The sequence below is a fragment of the Cydia amplana genome, chromosome 8 (genome assembly GCF_948474715.1).
Source record: "Cydia amplana chromosome 8, ilCydAmpl1.1, whole genome shotgun sequence".
Classification (NCBI taxonomy): domain Eukaryota; kingdom Metazoa; phylum Arthropoda; class Insecta; order Lepidoptera; family Tortricidae; genus Cydia; species Cydia amplana.
Window position 1 is genome coordinate 2,290,442 of NC_086076.1, and position 24,417 is coordinate 2,314,858.

A 24,417-nucleotide genomic window follows, 5' to 3' on the forward strand; every position below is an offset into this window, starting at 1 on the left:
TTTTTTATACGTCATAAATCGCCTAAATACGGAACCCTTCATGGGCGAGTCCGACTCGCACTTGGCCGCTTTTTTAAGTCTGGGTCTATTTACGTTTCAAAACTCCTAGAGAAAAGGGGCCCATTGATTAACAGTCCGCCGGACGGTATCGGCCTGTTAGTTGTTCGGAACTGTCAATTTTTTTTTCTAACTGACAGGCCGATACCATCCGGCGGACTGTTAATCAGTGGGCCCTTTAAATTTCATTCGATAGCGTGACGATCGAGAATTCACGTTTGCGTTAAGTATGTCTATTTTTGTACGTGATTTTGAACAGCGCGCCAAGCGGGACGTTTTGGAACGCCACATCACGAACAGAAGAGGGGGGACGGGGCCTTTAACGCAAACGCGTACGTCACGTCACTTCGGTTCGATTCGTAACTTCGGCTCTTGAATTTTAAGAACCCTTATTATGTACCTGTTGCACAAAATACGAATTATATTATCATCAATAAAATAGAAGTGCGGTAAATTTATTACTTTATTATCTACCTGAATTACGGATACCGAATTTACGGATGAATCAAAATAAATCTGACAATACCTTTATATATAAACTTAAATAGAATGTGACACCCAACCCTTAAAATAAATCCGGGACTTTACAATACCAATCTAAGTCCAAGTCCAACGGAAATGGCCGAGATATTATCACGGAACCCTTAGTGTTATTAGGGTCGCGCATTCACGTTATGGGATGACGAGATTCTCTCGTTTGTCGCCATAATGGCGACATCGCACAGTGTTACCGGAATACAACATTTGGTCTCGGATTTGGAAGAGGTTCTTGATTAATTAAATTAGTTAATTAGTCGTTTTCAATCTTAGGCTTACATTTTATTTAAAATTTACTCCAAAGTTTGAAAAATTCTGTTAATTTATTTGCTATTAAATATAAGTGTAACTTTTGCTTTATTTTAATTTAGTTGTCGAATTATTTTTATTTTTTCTCAGATTTAGATAAAATTTGGTGGATAGATAGAGTTCCCTGTTCTGTATAATATAAGCGCATTTTCACCGTATGTCCTTAATTACATACGTAATTTTTTTGAGAACAAGTATTGTCTTCGTACTTGTTCCGTCCAGAACGAAGAGTTCTTCAAACCAACCAAGTTTATTCCAAATCTAACGGAAAAAATCTATAACAAAATAAAAGTTTGTTCTTGCGTAATTACCTCATTTATTTACTGGCAGATATGCATACTAACTATTATATAATCTGTGATACTATGTAGTTGTAAGAAATACAATACCTAAACTAGTTAGTTTAATGTTTTCCAGATACATAATCAAACAGTAACCCTAGTGTAAATTTCATTCGATATCATTCGATTATGTCTCATTTTGTATGGGATTTTGACTTCCCAAAACGACCCGCTTGGCGCGCTGTTCAAATTCCCATACAAAATGAGACTTAACGCAAACGCGTATGTCCGTCACGCTATCCAATGAAATTTACACTAGGGGTTCTGAAAACATACTTCGACTTGGCAAAGACTTGCGTCATTATTTGGACCCCCAAGTATCCTCTGGCTGGAGTCGATGTAGCTTTATTTGACGTTCATAAACGCATTGTAATATGCCTACTTGAATAAACCATCTTTTATCTTATCTTATCTTATTCTCATTTCGGAAGCGGTGTGCGTCGTCCTCCGATACTTATATAGATTATAGATCGGCAGTTGTTATAGATTGTTAGTTGTTATTGGACTATTGGGTCATCGTTTGGGTTATTACTTATCGTTTATCGTCGATATCGCTGTGAATTTACTACGTTTCCACTTTCATGGGGAGTATTTGTAAAAAGGTTCGTTAGAGTGAAGCGATACGGGAGGCCTCTTTCAGTGCGTTTTCAATTTTATATTTATTTAGGGTTCTTAGATTTAATTTAGTTTTATTCATACATGTATTTAGTTCCTAAATTTCCTAATTATGATTTGGATGTTGCATATACTTAGGCGTAAGCTTCTTTTATAATTTAGGCAAATAATGAAATCGTGTTTAAACCCCTTAGGTAGATAATATCTTCAATTAACATAAACAGAAGAAAATATTATTTTATTATCATTATTTGCTATTTTCGTACATACAAATTTACCTTACTCCGATCCCTATTACCAGCCTCATTTACTTTCTTATTATTACATTCCGGCTTACCATCAAATTTTGGAGTTACCCTATTTTTAGCATAAATGTTATTAAATATGAAGGTTAAACTTACCTTTATATAAACAGCATTCCAAACTGGTTACTCCCTTGGGAGCAGAAGGCGGGATAATTATTATTTGGTTATTCTATATTATTCTTATCGCTTTCCGTACAAAAAACAATAGCGTTTTTTTTTTAAAAACGCTATATTTTTTGTCAATGTAACACAAAAATTTTTTGCGTGATTTCTGTATAAAACAATGTTTTACTATCAATTTAAGCGCAAACGAATATTCGAAAGTAGATAAATGCGCACATATTTAATGCAATAATAGTGTTGGTGTAATGACTTAATAAGACGCAATAGGGATGATGACACATGTTGAATTTTATAACAAAATGTAGTAAAATAGATAGCAAACGAGCAATTTATCGCAATAATGTGGATATTAAAATAAAATATTGAAAAATTACAAAATTACAGGACCTGAAAGTTTCAAAATTTAAGTTTTTTTTAACTTCGAAAAACGATAAAAGTAAGGGTACCATTCGATTCCTTACATTTCATCCAAAAAAATATTCTATAGCAACTATATACATAAACGCAATATTTCACCGAGAAAAACGCAATTTTCTTGTTTTGTCCATAGGTACTACAAGGTTGGGCGATGACGTCACGGCCTCTGGCCGTTTTGTATAGGGCGTTTCGCGAGTGAAGTGCGACTGTCGGACTTTGACTACAATTTCTGACTTTTGTGTTACTTTAATGCAATGGATCCCATATAGACATTTGATCCTAAAAACAAACCCGATCGATTGATACCATAAAAAAAATTAGTCATGTAGCCTATTGTTTTTGTATGGAAAGAGAACCACCTTAATTGTCCGCAGTAAGCTCGATTCTCCATGCAAACGTAGTTACGCTCTCATTTTAAAACGACTAGCTAGATTGCTCTGAAACTTTGTACTTACAATAGGATAAGGTTTATCTAGTCCTGTAATTAATTTAGCTTCAGATACCGTGGTTAAAAAAATACAGCGAAGTTCAGGTTTCATACAAAACTTGTGTTTGATCTATTTAGTTTGTTTTATAAACTGGAGCTATGTAAACTTATTACAGGACTAGATATACCCAATGTCATTGTGTGTGCAAAGTTTCATTACAATCCAACACGTAGTTTTAAAATGAGACCATTTGAATGGGAAGGTGAAATTCGGTCAAGCTTGCCGGGGACTTTGCTTTGCTTAAATAAATAAATAATGCCAAAGGAGAACATTTATTTATACTTATGTCTTGATTACTTGTTTTACTTTATTTAGTCGTCAGATCTTCATTTTATTTATATCTGGCAATTTATCAAGAATCCCAATTACCCTCTTAATGCTCATTTGTCTCACAAATTAAGTGCCAAATATTTCACCCCGTATTAACCGTTGGAACGAATTACCTTAATTAATAATCATTATCAAAATTTGGCACATCTGTAGGTAACGTATTGTATTAAATATCGATGAGTGATGTTTAAAGTTTAACGAGTAGATGAAGGGATACAGCAATTAATTCAGATTTGAGTTTATTCAGCTGTTATTTTAAATTGCGTGGATTATTTAAGTACCTTTTTAGGGATCCGTACCTAAAAAGAAAATAAGTTTTTGGCAAAAATTTAATTTTTGGTACAAGCTTTTATCGCTGACTGTACTTTTCTTACGACAGACAACTAATACTCATCGAGACAATTTTAAAATCCCCTAACACAATTAGTTTGCGTTGTTTCATCACAGAGTTCCTATGGCTCCTGTCTCCATCATCAGATCAGTTCGACAGTACCATATTATTGTATTGTCATCAGAACTACATACAGCTGCCAATTTTCATGACGCTACGATCCTTGGAAGATGGTTAAATTAGTTACCTTAGATTCCATTACATAGTTACATACAGGTCAACCTAATAAAAGCTTGTTAAAAACTGTCTGTCCGTCTGTCACAGCTTATTTTCTCCGACACTACTGGACCAATTATATATACATATAAGGTAAGCGTGGCTGCCGGCAAAATTTGACTGGCCTTCACTTTGGATTTTGTAAGCTGGTTCAATAATTAAATAATTAAGCATTTATGGAAATTTAAAAAAATGGCGGATCCATTGGGGCTTGGTTTACAGCTCGTCTAAGTTTTTAAATCCCTTGTCTCCCGTACTTAATTATAAGAATGCTATATTCGTCACAAGCCGCCCCCTGTCACTGTCGCTGGAGGATGATTAAAATATAATTACTATAACGTAGAACACACTTAACTGACCGTCGGTAAACCCTAATGGCTTTGTTATAAGGTTTACGAATTATCAGTCAACAGTATTTAGGGGCAGAATAAGTAGTTTGAATAGTATCAACTCCATACGTCAGTATATAGCAGTTTTGAATGATTCACGGTTAGTTTTACTAGTCACTAGACTTATACCCGTGAGCAAGATGCATGTAACTGCGTCAAAATATCGGGAGCTCGAAAACAATACAAAAGGTAATCACGGTTCATCTCCCGGTCGATATAAGTCTATACTCCATACATCAGTTTTATTTATTACCAAAACGCGGGTTATTTTGTAGTCGACATCTAGCGTCATAAAAATATACGACGAATAAGTAGGTACCTATAACTACTGAAAACTAGACAATAGGTATTTATTAAAAAGAATCTCATTCTCACGATTTCGGTAGTGATCAAAGTTAACCAAAACCACACATGTGTCTTTACCCCGTTGCGTCAAGAAATTAAAAAGTGAATATGTCAAAATTAATGCGCTGACAGATGTGGGTTCCCGGGGGTGGCTAATGACAATGACACGCTTGTTAATACACATAATTTAGTTTAAAATTAACTTTTATTTACAGTCACTTTAGTATAGATCTGCGATAAATCCAAGTTCAGCCAGCATTTGCGTTGTCTATTGGAACTAATCTCTGATCCCAACTATCGGATTTGTGCATCCGTAGCGTAAGAGATCGTCTTGTTTTGAATTTAGAAGTATCGTGTTTCATGCATGTTCTATGTCAACCGTGAGCTATTCAAATATGGACTTTAATTCTTTGGAATAAGGTTCTTGACAGTAAGTATATTAAAATATTTATAATGGGCATTCAGTTGTCTAAACAAATCGGTTCGAAACTTGAAACGGGACTACTTATGTGTATTAGGCGGGTGATTATCGATTAATAGTTGTTTGTTAGTGGATTAATCGATTTGTTTATAATTCAAACATGGCGAACATATGACCACTTGAAAGTTTACCGTTTCGTATAAGTAAAAAATGATTCCTTTGACCGCCTGTCTGGCCCAGTAAGTAGTAGGTATGACCCCGCCTAATAATACCGATGGTCCTGGGTTCAAATCCCGGCAAGGGCAATTATTTGTGTGATGAGCACGGATATTTGTTCCTGAATCGTGGGTGTTTTCTATACATATATTATATTTATAATTAGTTACTTATTTATTATATGTATAGTTATCTCACTACCCACAACACAAGCCTTAATTATTGAGCTTACAGTGGAGCTGACTATTTATTTTCTGTAGTTCTTATTTCTAATTTAATATCTCGAGTAAAATATGATCACTGCACTCTGGCATGTATCCAAATGAGCAAAGTTTATTTCATTATTAGTCAGTATGTCTTAAAGTAAAACATCTCTACTTTTAGTTCGCGCCACACCAATTACAACAAGTTGCAAATATGTTGTACTTTAAAATACCCTTTTTAAAACCCGTACAAATTTAAATCCTAACTCCATGTTAACTCGGTCCATAATTGCTCAATCGGGATTTCAATTCTCTTTTTCTAGCAACACTTATCCTCGATATAGTCCTAAGAAAGGTCAAACGCAATTAAACAAACCAAGCAATAAAGCACTTTGCGCTATTTTTAACAAGGTTCAAGATCAAATGACAAGAATACGTGACGAGGGGCGAAACTGATTGCGGCCACACAAAAGGTGATTCAGTGCTTTCGTGTTAGCTGTTATTACTATCGCTTCTTACTACAAGCGTACCGCGAACAATAAAAATTGAAATTTCCCTATCTGCCTCTCTAATAGGTCGAACGTGCTAGAGTGATAGAGAGGCAGATACCAACATTTCGATTTTCGACGACCACCGGCCCTTTAAATATAAGGGCGAATTTTGACTGCAGCAACTGACTGAGTGTGATTCCATACTTGAAGTCGCACTTGACACCATGCAGTCGCGCGCGACAACGCAAGTCATAAACGGTTCGAGGTTGCAATCGGGATGAAACGCAAATACAAGCAAGATAGAAACATAGCGAAAGAGACAAATATAAACGTCTCTCTACTGGTTTTAATAAACCGCGGGCACAGAATAAATAATAGTACTAAGTACAGAAGACTCACTCTCTAACAAAACGCGTCTGTTACGATCAGCGCAGATATGGCCGCTAGGTGGCGACAGCGCCACGCGCGGCTTATGGCTTTCCCCAAAATTGGGGCCGAACGGATGTACTGTTAGCTACCTGTAGCAAAGCGACGAAATCGCGGAGTGAGACACGCCTGCCGCGGGCCAGACGTAAATCGGGATGACAAATTATTTACCTATTTGTGTGGCTGCAGTTCATCAACCCACCAACGGGGCGGTAGCTGACGTCGACGAGGGTTCATTACACATCAGACGAGTTTTAACATGGAAATCTGTTGCTAGCCCGTGGTCTATAAGAAATCGACTCGCGATCGCTCGATTAGCAATTGGAATTAGGCGTTTGGAGAGCTGCCAATTATGCGCTTGCAGAAAACTTGCCCGTTAAAAGGATTAGTGAAGCCCTAGAAACAGATTTAGACGACTTGTTATTATTTCGGACTTGGCAGAGATTAATACTAATTAAGAGTCAGACGAACCCACCGCCAAAAAGCCGCTCCCATGTGGCGCTCCATATACAAGGCGCATATGGTGGAAATATTCGCTGTCCTCGGGTGAAATCTTGGTAGCTCAGTCGGCAGAGCATGGGCTAGCGATCCAGTTTCGCGAGTTCGAGCCTCGCCTGAGACTGTGAATGTTTCCACTTTTAATTTATTTCTAAGCATAAATAATACCATCGTCTGCAAACGTTTCTGGAAATTAATTTATATCTTAACGGAATACCGTAGTTTTTATAATATAATTTTTACACATTTTAGGTAATCAAGGGCAAATGCCAAAAAAAAGCACACACGGAACTAGAATATACATATTTGCAAGAGACAATTCTAAAAAGTTAAAATGTTATCTCAATTACTCTAAAAATATAATTACTTCTGTTGAAAATTGTGCTCGTCAGATCCCTCGGCTATCTCTCCCGCGCGATGGATATTTCTTCCGTCGCAATCTTTTCTCTCCTAATTTCCTGGCTCTAAGCCCCTCTGGCTCTATGCTCTTGGGCTGCGATGGGGTATCGCTGGAGCGGTGATGCTGTTGCAGCGGACTTGCGCGATTTCCAAACGGATAACTGGCGGGAGATGGCACAGGATCGAGACAACTGGCGTGTACTCGCGTCGGAGGCCAAGACTAATTTTGGGTCGCTGCGCCATTCGTAACAAATGCCCTCTGTTAATACCTCCAATGTAATTTAGCTGATATCTTTGCAAAACGCTCACAAAGGAAACACACAGATTTCAAAAGTAATTCTCACTTTACTGATCAGTCACGCAAATGAAAGAGCCGAGCCAATTAAAAAGTCTTTCGGTTAAAATCCTCAAATGACAATTAAATCGGACGTTTTCTGACATTAGTCGGGTTAGCCAGCTCGTCATAGCTGGGTTAAAATAATGTAAAAGTTAACGGAAGTTTTAATGCACGTCGGGAGTAACAAAGTTTAGTTTTGGGAAACAGTGTTTTGACTACGCTTCTTCTTAATATTGTCTTCTTGACAAAAAAAACAGTTTTAATAATTTTTAATGTATAACTATTTTTTGAGCCTATTCGGATGTATAACTAAAAAACTATAAATTTAAGGGCTAATATGCTTCACTACATAGTATAAAACAAAGTCGCTTCCTGCTGTTCTGTCCCTACGTATGCTTAAATCTTTAAAACTACGCAACGGATTTTGATGACGTTTTTTTTAATAGATAGAGTGATTCAAGGGGAAGGTTTATGTATAAAGTGTTAAGCCGAGGCGGGTCGCTAGTAAAATTTATAGTTTTTGTTTATAATTTCTATATGTGGGTAGTTTGCCACATTGTAATTTTGACAACGGTGAGTATATTTTTCCTCAGTTACCCGTTGACCAAACGCGTGAGAGTCGCTGTAAAATTAAAAAAAAAGTCAGAATACTGTTTAAAATAACAGCACCGTGTTCAAGCTACAAAAGTACGTCCAAGATTAATGTCCTGTTTCTTGGCGCTGCAAGTTTGACAGTTGTTAAGGTTTTAAACAGAAATTAAGAACTGTGTCTGTATTTATGTGGAGTAACGAGATAGCGAAAAGTTTCGCTATGCTCAGTCTTGAGTTCTTTTAGTCTGACCGAATGAATAAGTAAGTCGATTTGCAGTTCCGCTGCGTGAGATAAAGTTTTAGTTTAAAATGGTACGCGATATATCAGGGTGGGTAAAGAATACAATACAATACAATACAAATCCTCTTTATTGCACAACCTCAGAATAAATGTAAGTACATGCAAATACAAATAATACATGAAGACAGAGGTAAACAACAGGCGGCCTTATCGCTAACGAGCGATCTCTAAAGCGATTTTAAGTAATCTTAAAAACAAGATTTTAATAACATATTTTGAAATTGAGCATTGATTATGTGTGTGATTTGATAGCCAAAAATCGCGGGTTCGAATCTCAGAGCAGAAAAAATCGTTCTCGTAATAAATTCTGAAAGATGATGATGTTACTTGTATTCAAGTGTGTTTTGCAACTTTTGCAAGTCTAATTGGTGTAAACCGTTCTTGTAATATACATAAATAATAATATAATAAATAATAATGACAAAAAATGCAATCAGAATCCTTATTATAGGTAGGTACCTACAGTCCTACACAGCTCGCTTCAGGATTTCTTGGGGTGTCATTCAAACTTGATGCAAGAGAGGGCTCAGATCAGAGATCATGCATTTATGCAATTTATCTCTTGATGTTTAGAAAAGCGCTGGTGGCCTAGCGGTAAAGCGTGCGACTTGCAATCTGGAGGTCGCGGGTTCGAACCCCGGCTCGTACCAATGAGTTTTTCGGAACTTATGTACGAAATATCATTTGGTATTTACCAGTCGCTTTTCGGTGAAGGAAAACATCGTGAGGAAACCGGACTAATCCCAATACGGGCCTAGTTTACCCTCTGGGTTGGAAGGTCAGATGGCAGTCGCTTTCGTAAAAACTAGTGCCCACGCCAATTACTGGGATTAGTTGCCAAGCGGACCCCAGGATCCTATGAGCCGTGGCAAAATGCCGGGACAACGCGAGGAAGATGATGATGATGATCTCTTGATGTTTAGAGTGTGTATCTGGGCCCTTTTATGAATGATGCACTTTAGAATGGTCGGGGTCCGGTCCGAGGCGTCCAACACTTCTCGACCCCGACCTTCACAGACCCTCGTGTGTCCTCAGTCGTCCTCGTGTGTCCACGTTCGTCCTACTTTATATCATAAAATAAAATAAAAAAATATTTCCAAATCAAAGCATATATGTATTTAATTTAAAACACTTAAAATAAAAACTTATAAATAAAAAAATTGGCCTAGGTCGTGGTCGCTCGGTACCCAGAAGGCTGGCCGGATTGCCCCGCTGGATGGCAATGCTGATCGGCTGGGCAAAATAAAAATTGTTTGTAACATTCCTACTAACTCCTCAGGAATAAACGCTTTTAACTCCCGACAAAAGCTACATTTGTTCAAAAATCGAATCTAACCCGAGTGTAGGTACTATTTGAAATAGTTCCCCGGCAATAACTTATCCATTATCAGCTTTATGGCCCGGTAATAAAACGGTTTCTTCAACGGCTTTGATAAATCATAGTGGCGCGATTTCGTACGTTTTTATCGATGTTTTTCCGCCGTTTAAGTTTATGTTAGTCTTTATTCTCGGTTGGGGCATTGGACAAAGGTTTTTAAAGAGAGTGAAAGGTGAATACATTGATCATACTCATCATCATAACCAACGGACAGACATAGAAGTACAAGTGGTTAAGGTAGACTCCACGGGTAGCAAGATATCACTCATATCTTAATCTGACACGGTCGAGTAACTACAAAACTCCACTCTTGGGCCGGTTACCACAGCGAGAGACGTTTTTTTACATTTGTATCATTTGTGTGACCAGACCAAAGTTAGAGACATTATGGCCATCATATATTTTGTGTAGGTATTTAATAAATGAATAAAATATGTCTTCTTTATGGGAAAATATAGAGAGAGAGGTAGATAGAGCAAGAAAACGATCGAAAACTTTATCGATAGCGTCAATATCGAGTGTGTCGCATCCCTTGCATTTGCCTGGTGCATTGCATTGGAAACTATTTCCCTTGTTATTGGCAAAGTTGAACCGTTCAGTCTTAACTTACAACTTTCGTACATTTAAACGTTACAGTTTTGCACTAGGATTGTTTGTTAATTTGTTTTCTAGTTTAGTTTTTGTTGAATGGTTTGGATAAGTCTCGTTGTATGTGAAATTACTACGTGTACTAATGTTACAAATAAGTAAGTATCGGGAAATATAGGTACTCTTGAATAGAAAAGAAGATTTTTGAATAATAAACTTCAAATCCGAAACTATGTAATTTCTAAAAGACAAATATTATATAAACTAACGTTAGGTCAGACTTATTTAATACTTGTACAACATTGATTTATTGAATTAATACAATTTTATTAGTTTCTTAATATTGTTAGGATTACCTACCGTCAACTATTTCATTGAATCATATCCTAACACATTTAATGTAGTTAAAACTAATTTTCGTTACCTACACAAAATGAATGAAATTATGACAGTTAAACCTTTCAGAGAATTTATAAAACAAGCCAAATTTACAACACAAACCTTCTTGGCTTACTGTGGGACTTAGTCATTCTGTGTAAGAATGTCCTATAATATTTGCCTATCCTGTGCCATATATTTGTGTTCTGTGTTTTGTACAATAAAGAGTTTATAGTTTATTTACATACATACATACATATTTATAAAAGGGAATTTTATAAGTCCTAGCCTTCTGACTCAATGGTAAAACAATGATTTGATTTTGATTGTGTATTTTTTTTGACGAAAAAAAAAATCAGTTGTATTTTGTTTCCTCAAAATACAGCATTAAATGTTTATAGATTATCGCGGGCCTTAACCCTTCGATTCAATTATGTAAAAAAAAGAAAAAACCCTCTTTCCTTTTTAAAACCTTTTGGCTAGCACTTAATCAACATTATACAATGGCCGAATAACTCCCCCCCTTTTCACCAATCTTCTTTCAGCATCACTTATCTTAACCGGACGCCGCTCCGGTGTGTGAGCGAGACAGTGCTATACACGTTTACAGGTTTTTTTTAAAATTAAGTACTTGTAATATTTTGCGAGATGAACATATTATAATATAGGTCATACTAAGCAACTTCTACTATGGGACTAGGGTTTGCACGACGGACCAGAAATGACAGACACAGACAACAGATCCGGATAAATTCATACATTCGGATCCGGATTGCAAACCCTACAGGAACCAACTCCAAAATCAATCCTAAATTGGCTGTTTCATACATGTTAGCTGGACAAATTGATGTTTTCTATGGGAGTGCCAATCTTATTTTTGGCGATTTCGGGATTAGTCCCATAGTATCAGTTCCTGAGTAGGACCTATACCATCATAATAGGATATTCTCATCGCAAAATATTGTCAGTAATTCAATAACGACCTGTATAGCGTTGTCTCCCTCGCACCAGCGTGAAGACCGCCATTAATTTCTTAACCGTACAACGCTAAGTAATGAAGGGTGACGTTAAGCTTTCGTGGTTATTTGATATTTAGGGACAATGGAACCTTGTGCTGTCTCTTTTACTTTGCAAGAGCGGTAGGTATGCGTGAAAGGGGGAGCATTATCGAAGGTTGGAGTGGAAAGCGTCGGTTTACTTTTGCGAAGGGTTAAATAATCGGTGGTTAGAGCCGTTAGAGGTTATTCTCAAATCATACAAACTATATGTCTTACAGCCCTAGTAGCACGGTAGCATTTTTATCGTTTATCACCATGTCTGTCACGTTCTAACAAGTATGTAAGTGCGAAAGTGACGGGCATAGTGATAGTCGATAAAAATGGAACATCCGCAGGTCAACATATTGGTGCCCCAAAGGTACCCCTCATGTTTAAAATTAATTTGTTTACGTTACATGTCCATCTTTGGGTCACTAATATACATATGTGTATCAAATTTCAACTCACTTGGTCTAGTAAGTAGTTTCCGAGAAAATAGGCTGTGACAGACGGACAGACAGACAGACGCACGAGTGATCCTATAAGGGTTCCGTTTTTTCCTTTTGAGGTACGGGACCCTAAAAAACATAATGTATACAGATATTGAATTACCTAATGATATTCAAAATCCGGAATATTTACGAACAAAAAATTATAAACAGCCCATTTCCCAATAGAGCTGATTGCTCCATAGACAATTTCCAAATAAATTCGGTAAAATAATTGCTAGTTCGAATTTGAACAGTGAACGTTTTCGATAATATTGTCAATGGTAATGTAATTTTGTCACGAAAATATTGGGTTTACCCAATTAATTGGTAAACTCATTATTTTGGTTAAAATTTCGTGTTCAGTTGAAAACGTTTAAATTTTACGAGATACACGTTTCTTTTTCTGTATATAGTTTGAGGTCAGGGAAAGGAAAATGTATTTAGTTTTTTCAATAGAATAGCTTTACCACGCATATCCCAGAATTTACCACGAACCGATATATCCATCGATGTATGTACCTATCAAACGATTCAAGGTAATTTCTGCGTAACAGAAATCCAAGCTTACTACATACTTGTTTGTTCCACTTCGTTTCATCCTTGTGGTATTCCGGGAAATACTTTCATCTCAATATTTTCTATTTGTAAGAATTTCAAGATAAAAATATGATTATTATTGATTTGTGAAAATATGTAGGTATATAAAACAGAAATAGGTAATGTATTTTTATCTTTGGTAATATGCCCCAGAGGCCCTCTTTAGATATAGATTTTTAGTTTTCCTTTTTTTTAAATGTTTTTTATGATATATTAGTACGAGGGAAACAAGTATCCGACGAATTAAATTTTGATGTTTTTTTTGATAAAAAAATGCGTTTGACCCGAAAAAACACGTGTCCATTATTTTTTCATTTTCTCCAACATATAATCAGACCAGTAATTAACTAGCAATTTGCTTGAACAAAACTCTTTAAAGAAATGAGGGTTTGGTCACTTTTCAGTAATTTGGAGGACGATTGCTCCCAGTAGGTTCAGTAGTCTAAAAGATTTTTTTAGTTTGGGCAGCTAAAAAAATCTTTTAGGCTACTATATAAAAAAACGACTATACATATAACATATATAAAAAACCGATCAAGTGCGAGTCGGACTCACGTTCCAAGGGTTCCGTACATTACCCAATTTTTAACAATGTATTTTCTTATGTGGAACGTGAATGAATTGTCTTTAAAAAACCCGTAGGGGTTGGATCAAAAACTATAATTTATTCCGACTCACGCTTTACTGCACATTTCTAATAGGTTTTCCTGTCATCTATAGGCAAAGAACTATTTTGTGTATTTTTTTCAAAATTTTAGTCCTTGTAGTTTTGGAGAGAATGGGGGGAGAATGGTCGGACAGACAGACAGACAGACGGACGCACGAGGGATCCTTGAAGGGTTCCGTTTTTTCCTTTTGAGGTACAAATCCCTAAAAATTAATCAAATCGGAGCCGGACAGTGTTGGGTACCTTTCCTTGTTAGATGTGCCACTCGAATCGCAGCTTTTACAAGTAAAATGAATGAATGAATGAATGAATGAATGAATGATAATTTATTCGAAACACACATACACAACAACACTAAAATAGGCTTAAATCTAGGTAAATTAGTAGGTAAGTAACAGTGCTGCGAGGGGTTCCAGAAAAGGATAACACTCAGCATGTGTCGTAGCACATGAGTTGTGTTACGACGCTGATTTTCAGTGTACCCATTGACACTTAAAACAAACACAAAACAACACAGAACATAAAAACAAAACCGAAGCAGAATACAACAGAATGTGCAGTTGACACTGTAATTTGTTTATAAAACCGGGACATGTTTATTTATAAATATTTGTACAATACATTGTACACACAAAATGGCGCTTATGTGGCGACATCGCGCTTGTAAACGCTTCAAAACGCTTCTGTGTAGTCTGTGAGACGGAATTATTTACGGCTCGCTCCCCTCGCTCGTAACTAAAATTAAAATGATTAGGCATCATCAAATACCTACCGGCGGACATTAACGGCTTATGTTAACGACCGGTGCTTTCTGTACCCCTACCACGAGTTTACTGCTCAGAGCACCTTTTCCAGGCTGCACCAATCTCCCGTTTTCCCAAAAAACCCAAATTTATTCCAATTTGAAGACAAGTCACATTTTCCGAAAGTCTAATCGAATTTAAACCTTAAAGCGGAATCCTAAATTTGAAATTCTATTGGCGCGTATGTGGTCGGGTAAATAGGACCTCGATGACTGTCGTTGCGTGATTCGTGGTACAGTCTCCATCAAACATATTTGAACTGCCAACGAGCTCAGAAATACATAGACATGCACGTTAACGTCTTCGTAACAGATACTTGTTCAGATATTTGTGAACACCTTGGCCGCTCCGATGTGACTGATGGCGACTGTACAAGGAAGCTGTACAGAGCTAGGAACACGTCAAAAGTATCTAACTACCTCTTAATACCTTAGAAATTATGTAAAATAATTAGGTTAAGACAGATAATTTTGAGATACTCATACTGGGGCCTCATTCGAGAAGCGACTTTAGACGTCTCGTGTTGAACTCCCGTTGAATCTGAACAATCCTGTGTCAAAATTTGACATTCATTAGCGATCCACAGTTAAGTGACAACCAAACCAAACCATTATAAGCCTTAAAGTAGTAATAAAACAAAGTAGATTTTTGTTGAATTATTGGTTGTATCAAATGATAGTATCCGCACTGCGAATGCGATTGCGAACATGCGATTCATTCAACTGTTGAATTGAAGTGGACGCTAAATCTGACAGTTGTGCATCTCGATAAGCACAAGGGGCCCAGTATAGATAAATCTTTATTTAGAAAAGTATTTCAAGGTGGCAAATACTTTTGGCAGGAGAAGTAGAGGAGAGTAGGAGACTGCTATAGTTATTGGCCACTCCTAACAAATCAGAAAGGAACAAGCCAATTGAAGCCTTATTATTAAAAGTGGCCAATTACTATGTAGTGAGTCACGTTATTTCATATGCTACTATTAATACTGACTGCTGGCTATACTGATACCTTGATACGAGCGAGATGCACAGCGAGTTCCGATAAACGCTAGCAACTACGGATGCTTCATGGTAGCGGCACCGCTGAATTTAGCACTTTCCGCTGGGCGTTATTCAATTACGAACGGTTTTGGAATGTTTGCAGAATGTTCAAGTTATTTTAATTGCTGCTTATGTTTTTACCTTTTATGCTGAGAGGACATGCTGAATATAGTTTTGGCGATAAATTATTATACGCATACTATTAGCTTTTATGTGACTTGAGCACGATTTTACATGGAATTTATTCGCATGTATTGCAGCTGCCAATTTAACGCGAATCTTATAAAAAATATCATAAACGAGGAAGGCCGATAAGATCAAGCTAACTTCAGTGACAAAATCATCATTAAACGTCAAACTTCTAATACCTATGTGTCGTTTATAATGACACATTCACACTGTTCTATTGCATTGCATGTCTGCTTATATAGATCCGAACTCTTGGTATAGGTGAAAATTTTCTGTTTAAGCCACTTTTTTTCCCAAATTTTGGAATTTATATGTTATATCTACTCAGAATCTTGAGCCCTTTCGATCCTGATAGAAGAAATAAAGTGTACTAAATTTCCTTATAAATTGATCGTTTCTTCCATTCCTCGACCGTCATACAAACTCTATGGAAAAATGGACAGAAAGGAAAGACAATTCTTGGCACACTTTATTTCTCCTATTAGGATTGAAAGAGCTAAAGTAGCAAAAACATAAACTTCCCCAAATAGAAAAGGTGTAGTCTATGTACAACACTTTACGAATTTTGCAACATACAAGAAATTAAACACCAAATGTTATGACTCTTTTTTTAAAACCGTTCTTTTTCAGTAACATCTCATTTCGGCTTATTTCGAACGCGTCGACAGTTTGTACTTCAAAGAAACAATTATTTTTCACCGCCGACGCCAAAGGGTAGAGTTAGGAATAAACTTATAATTGGAGCTTGAAATTTGAATTATTATATGGCTTGCGGCCTCGCTTGTATTAAGTTTCGAACGCTCATTCCAAATCGGTTTCTTTAAGACAAAAGGAAACATTAATGTCATAAAGTTTCGAGGAAGTTTGAAGACATTTTTGACATTGTTTTGTGACAAATTAGACTGTAATTTTCATTTATTACCTACGTACCCAGATACTGTGCCCTGTGACATCTTTTCTGATACTTTGTGAAATAAATTCATGACTTTTTTATGGCAAATAAACTTCAGTGTTGTTAGGTTAAGGGAAAGGATCAGCGTATTGCCACGGCAAGCCATAGCGCTGATTTTCGGTAGGGATCTAACTTAAACAACACAACACAACAAACACAGACCCAACACAATTTTTAACACAACAACAACAAAACACCTTCCTTGTTTTAACAATTAAAACAAGGAACACGGACAGAAAAAACAACAATAAAAACCATTTTCTGCTTGTTCCAGATATGACCTTGTGTAGTGCAGTGTTCAGTGACAGTGCGATGTCACCATGAAGCTGTGGAAGAGTCTGAAGATCTCCATCGGGAGCCGGGCTGACCCCAAGGCGTTTAGCCAGGATTTACCGCAGTGGGGGCAGGGGTATGAGCTTGACGGTAAGTTACCCCTATAGTTTGTTTCTCTACTGGTCGAAGCCATCAAACTGCTTCCCATTCCCTCCTCACAATCCCGTAATTTTCATACCATCCATCCATCCGTCCATCCATCCGTCCATCCATCCATCCATCCTTCTATCCATCCGTCCTTCCACCCATCCATCCATCCAATCATCCATCCATCCATCAATCCAGCAAAGTTCAGTGACAACGCGATGTCACCATGAAGCTGTGGATGAGCCTCAAGATCTCCATCGACAGCCGAGCTGACTCCAAGGCGTTTTTTTTTACCGCAGTGGAGCCAGGGGCTTAGCTTGACGGTAAGTTACCCCTATAGTCTTTCTCTACTGGTCGAATTCATTAAACTGATTCCCATTCCCTCTTATTAATCCCGTCACTTTCAATTCATATTTCATCCCTTGGATGAATTCCAGGTGAAATATAACCTGTCTGTAACCCAGGTTAGTGACAATCCTCTTTGTTGTGCTTCCGTGATTGAGCAACAAACATCCAAACATAATATATTTAATACATAGTAGGGGGGCACATTCCACGTAGAACTGATGGCTGCTGAGTCAGACGGTCCTATCCATCCATCGATCCATCCAGCCATCCATCCATCGATCCATCCAGCCATCCATCCATTCATCCATCGGCATCCTATCCATCCATCCATGTAATAGTAGCGGTACTGATAATTCCGCTACTCGAGGCTAGATGTTGTCTACGAAAATAATCGGCGTTTTGGTACCAACACTGATGTATGGAGTGAGCACTCTATGCTTACTATACAGGGTGCTTCCTGTAACAGGAGCAATAAATTAAACTAAAGGCTGTACTCCTCAAACTGACCAACATTTGTTTAGCAACTTTTGAAAATAACTCATGTTTTGATTTTTATTACACTTTAAAGTTTATTCTAAGACGCAATGTATTGCAAATTTTGTTATGTTTAAAGCGTGACAAGCAACGTCAAACACACTGATGTCACCGTACATTGAAGGCAATATTTATTTTGTATGAAAACGAGGAAGTCTAAAGGATTCATAATTTTTAAAAGTTGCTGAACAAATGTTGGTCAGTTTGAGGAGTACAGCCTTTAGTTTAATTTATTTCTCCTGTTACAGGAAAGACCCTGTATGTATTGTTCCTTGTATATTAAATGCGGCCTTTTATGGCCAAATTTACTTCAGTTGTCATAAATTTCATTTTGATGTGGAAAACTACATCATCAATCATCATCAATATTTTTAAGAGCTATCTAAGCTCTTGTCGGTGGAGTAATCGCCACTATTCTCTTTTCTGGGAGCTACATATTAAGTACTAAAGCTATATAGGAAATAAATAAAATTATAATATGACATCGAAAATATCGTTTCTATTTAAAAATCTTTTGAATAAGTAGTCTTCATTTGAAAACCCATTCAACCATTGAACTCATACAAAAAGATCAAAGTAGAGATACCACATTCGGTAATGACAAAAAGGAAAGCCACAACAAAAGGATTTTAACGAATTCCGATATCAGCATGTTTCACGTGAGCGAATAATTGAAATTACTTCGACAAGACTATAGGAAACTGTTAATTATGAGGAATTATTAAGAGAACCGAATGGGGCTGATTCTGATTTAACAATTTGACGTGGTTTCCATTTTGTTTTGATACGACTTTGATTTGTGTCATCATCTGACGCGCACCAATAAGTGCGAGCGAGATGCCTTACGAGATTACTCCTGATAGAAAAGGACGCTTAACACGAGTAATTTCGTACATTGTTGACGTGCCTGTATCCATTTCCATAGTAGTTGTCGTTCAATAACCGGTTAAAGTGACAGAACCATTTTATTTGAAGTGAAAACTTCTTTAGCGGCGCTGGGCACTTTTTGAAGTGGGGAAAAAATGATACATTTAAATATACATTTAAATACGATAATACGAGTAGTATATTTTTCGTGTTGTTCTTCTTGAATATTTAAATTTCTACAGTCGAGTTTCTAAGTATTACAACAAAAGTCTATAAATAAATTAATCTAACTGTAGCCAAATCGAAGTTCGCAAATTTCGGGCATCTTTCTCTGTCACTCTAAACGCCTTAATTGGAGTAAAAAAGAAAGATCCCCGTAATTTTCGAATTTTAGTTTTCCCAGGTCGAGATAATTATGTAGATTTTATCGTCGACACAATATATTTGTAAATTCTAGTCTACAGCTCACAGATCGATTAGTATTACTAATAACAATGCAAGGTCAATGTCTAGACGCCAGATATCGAAATGAACTTGATCTAATCAGCCAATAATCTAAAATTAAACCCCACGTATATTATTAAATGAGATATAGGCATTTACATTGTAGGTAAGTAATTGTATTATTAAATTGTACAACGGGACTTAATCGCGTATCCAAGTTTTTAAGATTTACCTCCGAGGACGGCGTTGTCCCCGTGGTCTCGGAGAAGACTGGCTTAAGTTGACATCAGCATCTTCTAACCGCGCGAGTTTTTCGAACTACCCGCACTGGGTCTTGTTTATCCGCTTGAACGTTTTGCGCACTAGGGATGTCACTAGGGGTGTTAAGAGCCAACAGGAGCTAAGATTTAAATATTTTAGGTAAATATACCCGTCTCGCTAACGGAAGCGGCTCCTAAAACTAGTGCGATAAGGACAAGGCGAAAAATCCTGCGTAAAAATATCAAAAATCGAGGTTTCGTACTCGACTGTTTCCTCCTCCAAAAATTAACCAATCGTAACCAAATTTGGAAATCTAAATGATTATGACATTATCTGTGTCGGACCGTTTTGCTTTTTTGACTAATTGATGTCAGTTTTGAATAGCACGCCTCTCATTGCGGCATAGTCAATTAGGCCATTTTGGCCATTTTTGAAGGGCTCTAGCGCCTTAAAAAATAAAAATATCAAAAAAAGCAAAACGGTCCGACACAGATATTGACAATATTAATCTGTGTTGAAAAAATCATTGCTCTAGCTACAAAACCCACGGAGGAAACAGTCGAGTACGTTTGTATGGAGAAATGACCACTCCTGTTGGCTCTTAAGTCCCGTTGTACAATTTAATAATGTGTAAAAATCATGAAAGTTTAAATCAGTGTTAAGTAATTGTATGTTTGTATCTCAACTTTAATAAGCGGATTTGAATGAAATGTTGATACAACAATTATAAATTTACATTGTTACATTCTTAAACAAATTTTAATAAACGTATAAGTAGACCTCTTTTTGCGTCGGGGGTTAAAATATGTCTAAAAATAACTGTTGTCTACAAAGACAGTTTTGTAATGATTCGCGGTTAGTTTCACTAGACTTATATCGACCGGGATATGAACCGTGATTACATTTTACCCGTGAACAAGATGCATGTAACTGCTGTCTACGAATTCATATTAATGTTCTGGTGCTTGAAACTATTTTTACAGTACATATGGGGCTACTTTTCCGCACTAGTGCGTAAAATAGCACTTTTCGTGCGTATGTCGAAACTTTAAAGTGCCATATGTACTGTAAAACGTTGTTCGATACAAGTGCGAAAAAGAGGAAATTCGAAACGAGTGGCGATAAATTAAAACACGACCGAAGGGAGTGTTTTAAATCGACACGAGTTGCGAATTACCTATTCGCACGTGTATAAAACTAACTAATAACTAATAAACTAAAAATAACTAATTTTAAATACAGTCAACATCCCTATAATAACGTGAAAACTGCTAATCAATGCTAACCCGTTACATCTACTTACGTTACGTTACGTATAATTTGCTCCCACCGCAAAACGCTTTATTATTTCAGATCAACAACCAATATTTTTGTTTTAATTAATATAAGTTTCCTCAATGTAACACCTGATTCTGTAAATTATTCAAATTATACTACATTGGGTAGAGGATTTTATGGCACGAGTTTACGATTCCAATACCACCTGTGTTACATCAAATGTGGTTCTTCGTTCTTTAATGTTCAATACGGTATAATTACAGTCATAGTCCGCCATTTTGTTTTAGGTTTGACATAAAAGTATGAAAGGTAGATTCGGCATACGTTGAAAAACTGGAAAAAAAATATTATAAGTGCTATCAAATAATTTCTTAAGTATTTCATTTTTAATCCATCCAACGACCTAGTAACACACGCGTGATACTAACTCAATTTGGGCCGTGGCGATTCACGATCACACGTGTGGTACTAGCAATATGAGCATATATGTATCAGTTTTGTAATTAATGTATGTGTGTACATAAGTTTCCACGCGTACTTACAGAGGTACTTCCTCTCGTACCACGAGAAAAAATATAAAAGGTTCTCAATTATTAACAAAGATAAATAACAAAAATCCACTAAGAATCTGAAAAACAAAAGGCATATTCAAAAGTAACAATCTTGAGCCAAATTTCCAAATCGTTGCAATCTCAGTCGTGGCCTGAGGCAGCAATACGACTATATTGGATGCTCCAACGAAATGTCGAAACAAAATTCGAAATTAGCCGAAATGAGGTCCAATAGACCGAGAGCCGCCAACGGAAAATTGTACATTATCATGTGAGCAACGAAACTTGACAGTTTGTTGTGTACTGGGATATTACTGGTTACTGGCATTTAGCAGCTGTTCATTGGTGGAAATCAGAGAATGCGAGCCACTTGAATGCGAGTTTTAGAGTTCTTTTTTTCTTAATAAATCGGAAAGAAATATAAAAAGTAGGCGAGTTGACCGTGACGTCACGATGTAATGTTTCATATAAATTCCATACTAGCGAATCGTTTTGACAGTTCTAAAAAAGAAACTGATTTGACTAGTAGGAAAATACCCTATTATCGTCGCCTATAGACACCTGCAACACCAGAACGGCATTTAAGATAGAAGTACCATCTTTTCTTGAAGATTTGAAGATCTTCCGGACCGATACGTCAGGTAATATCGCGGGCGACAACTGACAGTTCATGCCACAGTTTAGCTGTGCGAGGAAGAAGGCGGTGTAGTATTAAGGGGAATTCGAATATAACATTGTCAGACGGAAATTGGAAATTATTAATTAACAATTAATAATTTCCATTAACCATTAAATCCGCAATTAATCAATTGCATTACGCATCAATTTAGTTAAAGTTAATTAGAATTGAATTTTCAGACGTTTAATTACATTGATTGTCAATCTAAATTAACGTTTAGTACAATTAAATCATTTTTTTCATAAACTAATAATTAATGTTACTATTGCTTAGAAACTTGGAGCTAGGTATTAAAATTAAAAATAAGCATATGAATACAAGCTTCAGCTTTTGTGTTAACGGCGTTTGTCTATGTTGCACCAAACCTGAGTTCCATCAGGTACTGCCAGGGTTCAGCATCAGCTCTATCTTGGGTACTGTTCTCCCAAGTGCTCATCAAGACGAGTCGGATGACCAAAACGGCGTGTGTCTATGTTGCACCAAACTTGAGTTCCACTAGGTACTGCCAGGGTTCAGCATCAGCTCTGTCTTGGGTACTGCTCTCCCAAGTGCTTATCAAGACGAGTCGGATGACCAAAACGGAGTTTGTTTATGTTGCACCAAACCTGAGTTACACTAGGTACAGCCAGGGTTCAGCATCAGCTCTATCTTGGGTAGGTACTGCTCTCCCAAGTGCTCATCAAGACGAGTCGGATGACCAAAACGGCGTGTGTGTATGTTGCACCAAACCTGAATTCCACTAGGTACACCCAGGGTTCAGCATCATCAGCTCTATCTTGGGTACTGGTCTCCCAAGTGCTCATCAAGACGAGTCGTATGACCAAACGGCGTGTTTATATGTTGCACCAAACCTGAGTTCCGCTAGCTAGACAAAAATTACGGGCGCCTTTATAAAATTGCGATATATTTTTGTTAATTGATATTTATCTATAATATTTTTAATTGTCATTAAAAATTGATTTAATTTTTAATGGTTTGTAAAGCATTAACCATTAATTCTTTTTAATTTTTAATGGTTCGAAATAAATTAATATTAATGCAAATTGATGTTAATGCGAATTGACAATTAAATTTATTTCAATGGTTAATGGTTAATTCGAATTAACCTTTTCAATGGTTAATTTTTAATGGTAATTGGCATTAACGTTCGTTCAACACTGGTCAGACGTTATTATACAAGTGCCAGATGATATCTTAGTAATTTCATACGGCGTTATTCATAAACGTCTGCTAATTTAATCAGCTGATGATCATCGTATGCCCCTCTCTATGGCATAACGACAGCTAGGGACAAACGACGATCATCAACTGATTAATTTAGCAGCCGTTTATGAATAACGCCAATTGTTATCGCCTGTGGTTTTCATTTCTATAATGCGCAATGTTGATTATTCTAATCATAAAATAAAGGACCGGCCTATTATAATTGAGACAACTTTGGCTCTCCTTTTTTCCAACTAAAAAGTTTTGTTGGCCAGCCATTTTTCGGGGTCGGCTCTTAATCTACAAAACGCGGGGATTTCCGATAACGATGATTACTTTTCCTTTATAATAGATGTCATATTTAGACCGTAGTAAAACTGAATGGGTAATAGGAGCTTAGCAATCAGTGGTTGAATTGAGGGATCTAATGTTCGTTTAACGATCTTTGGTTTAACGGTGGGCTGTTACTGTCTGATTCGATCCTTGTTTATCTTTTTGCAGTCTTAACTCATGATAGAACGAAGATTCCTTCCTTTACGGATATACAATATATATCTACATTTAATTACACAAACGGGTCTACCGCGATATAATTTCATTGTTTTTACCTTAAATTCCGGCTTTACAGCTGAGTTGCATCAGCTATGGTCACGGAAAGACAGTGAAAACAATGAAATTATATCGCGGTAGACCCGTTCATATAATGAAATATGTGTACAAAACGCGAGAGTTTAAAGTGTTATTCTTTTTGATAATTTCATGGCCAAGAATTCCACATTGTAATTGTTAAATGTGACGTTATCGATGAAAAGGGACCTTATTGTCGATGGCGCTTACGCTTGGCTCCAATATAAATACAATGCCGCGCGACGCTGTGCGGCGTAAGCGCCATCGACAATAAGGTCCCTTTTCATACGCTAACGCTGACGTGACGCTAATCTCGTGGTATGTGATGTGGCATATAAC

At 36.8% G+C, this 24,417-nt stretch overlaps 1 protein-coding gene across 2 annotated transcripts in view; it reads left to right on the forward strand.

The window, feature by feature from the left end:
* The window catches only part of LOC134649957 (glutamate receptor-interacting protein 2), a 447,504-nt gene that overhangs the window by 110,705 nt on the left and 312,382 nt on the right, over positions 1-24,417 (forward strand). For both annotated transcript variants that reach the window (XM_063504759.1, XM_063504760.1), the window contains exon 2: positions 17,141-17,289. In XM_063504759.1, the coding sequence (XP_063360829.1) occupies positions 17,187-17,289 (103 nt within the window). In that variant the 5' untranslated portion in view covers positions 17,141-17,186. The remainder of the gene's footprint in view (positions 1-17,140; positions 17,290-24,417) is intronic.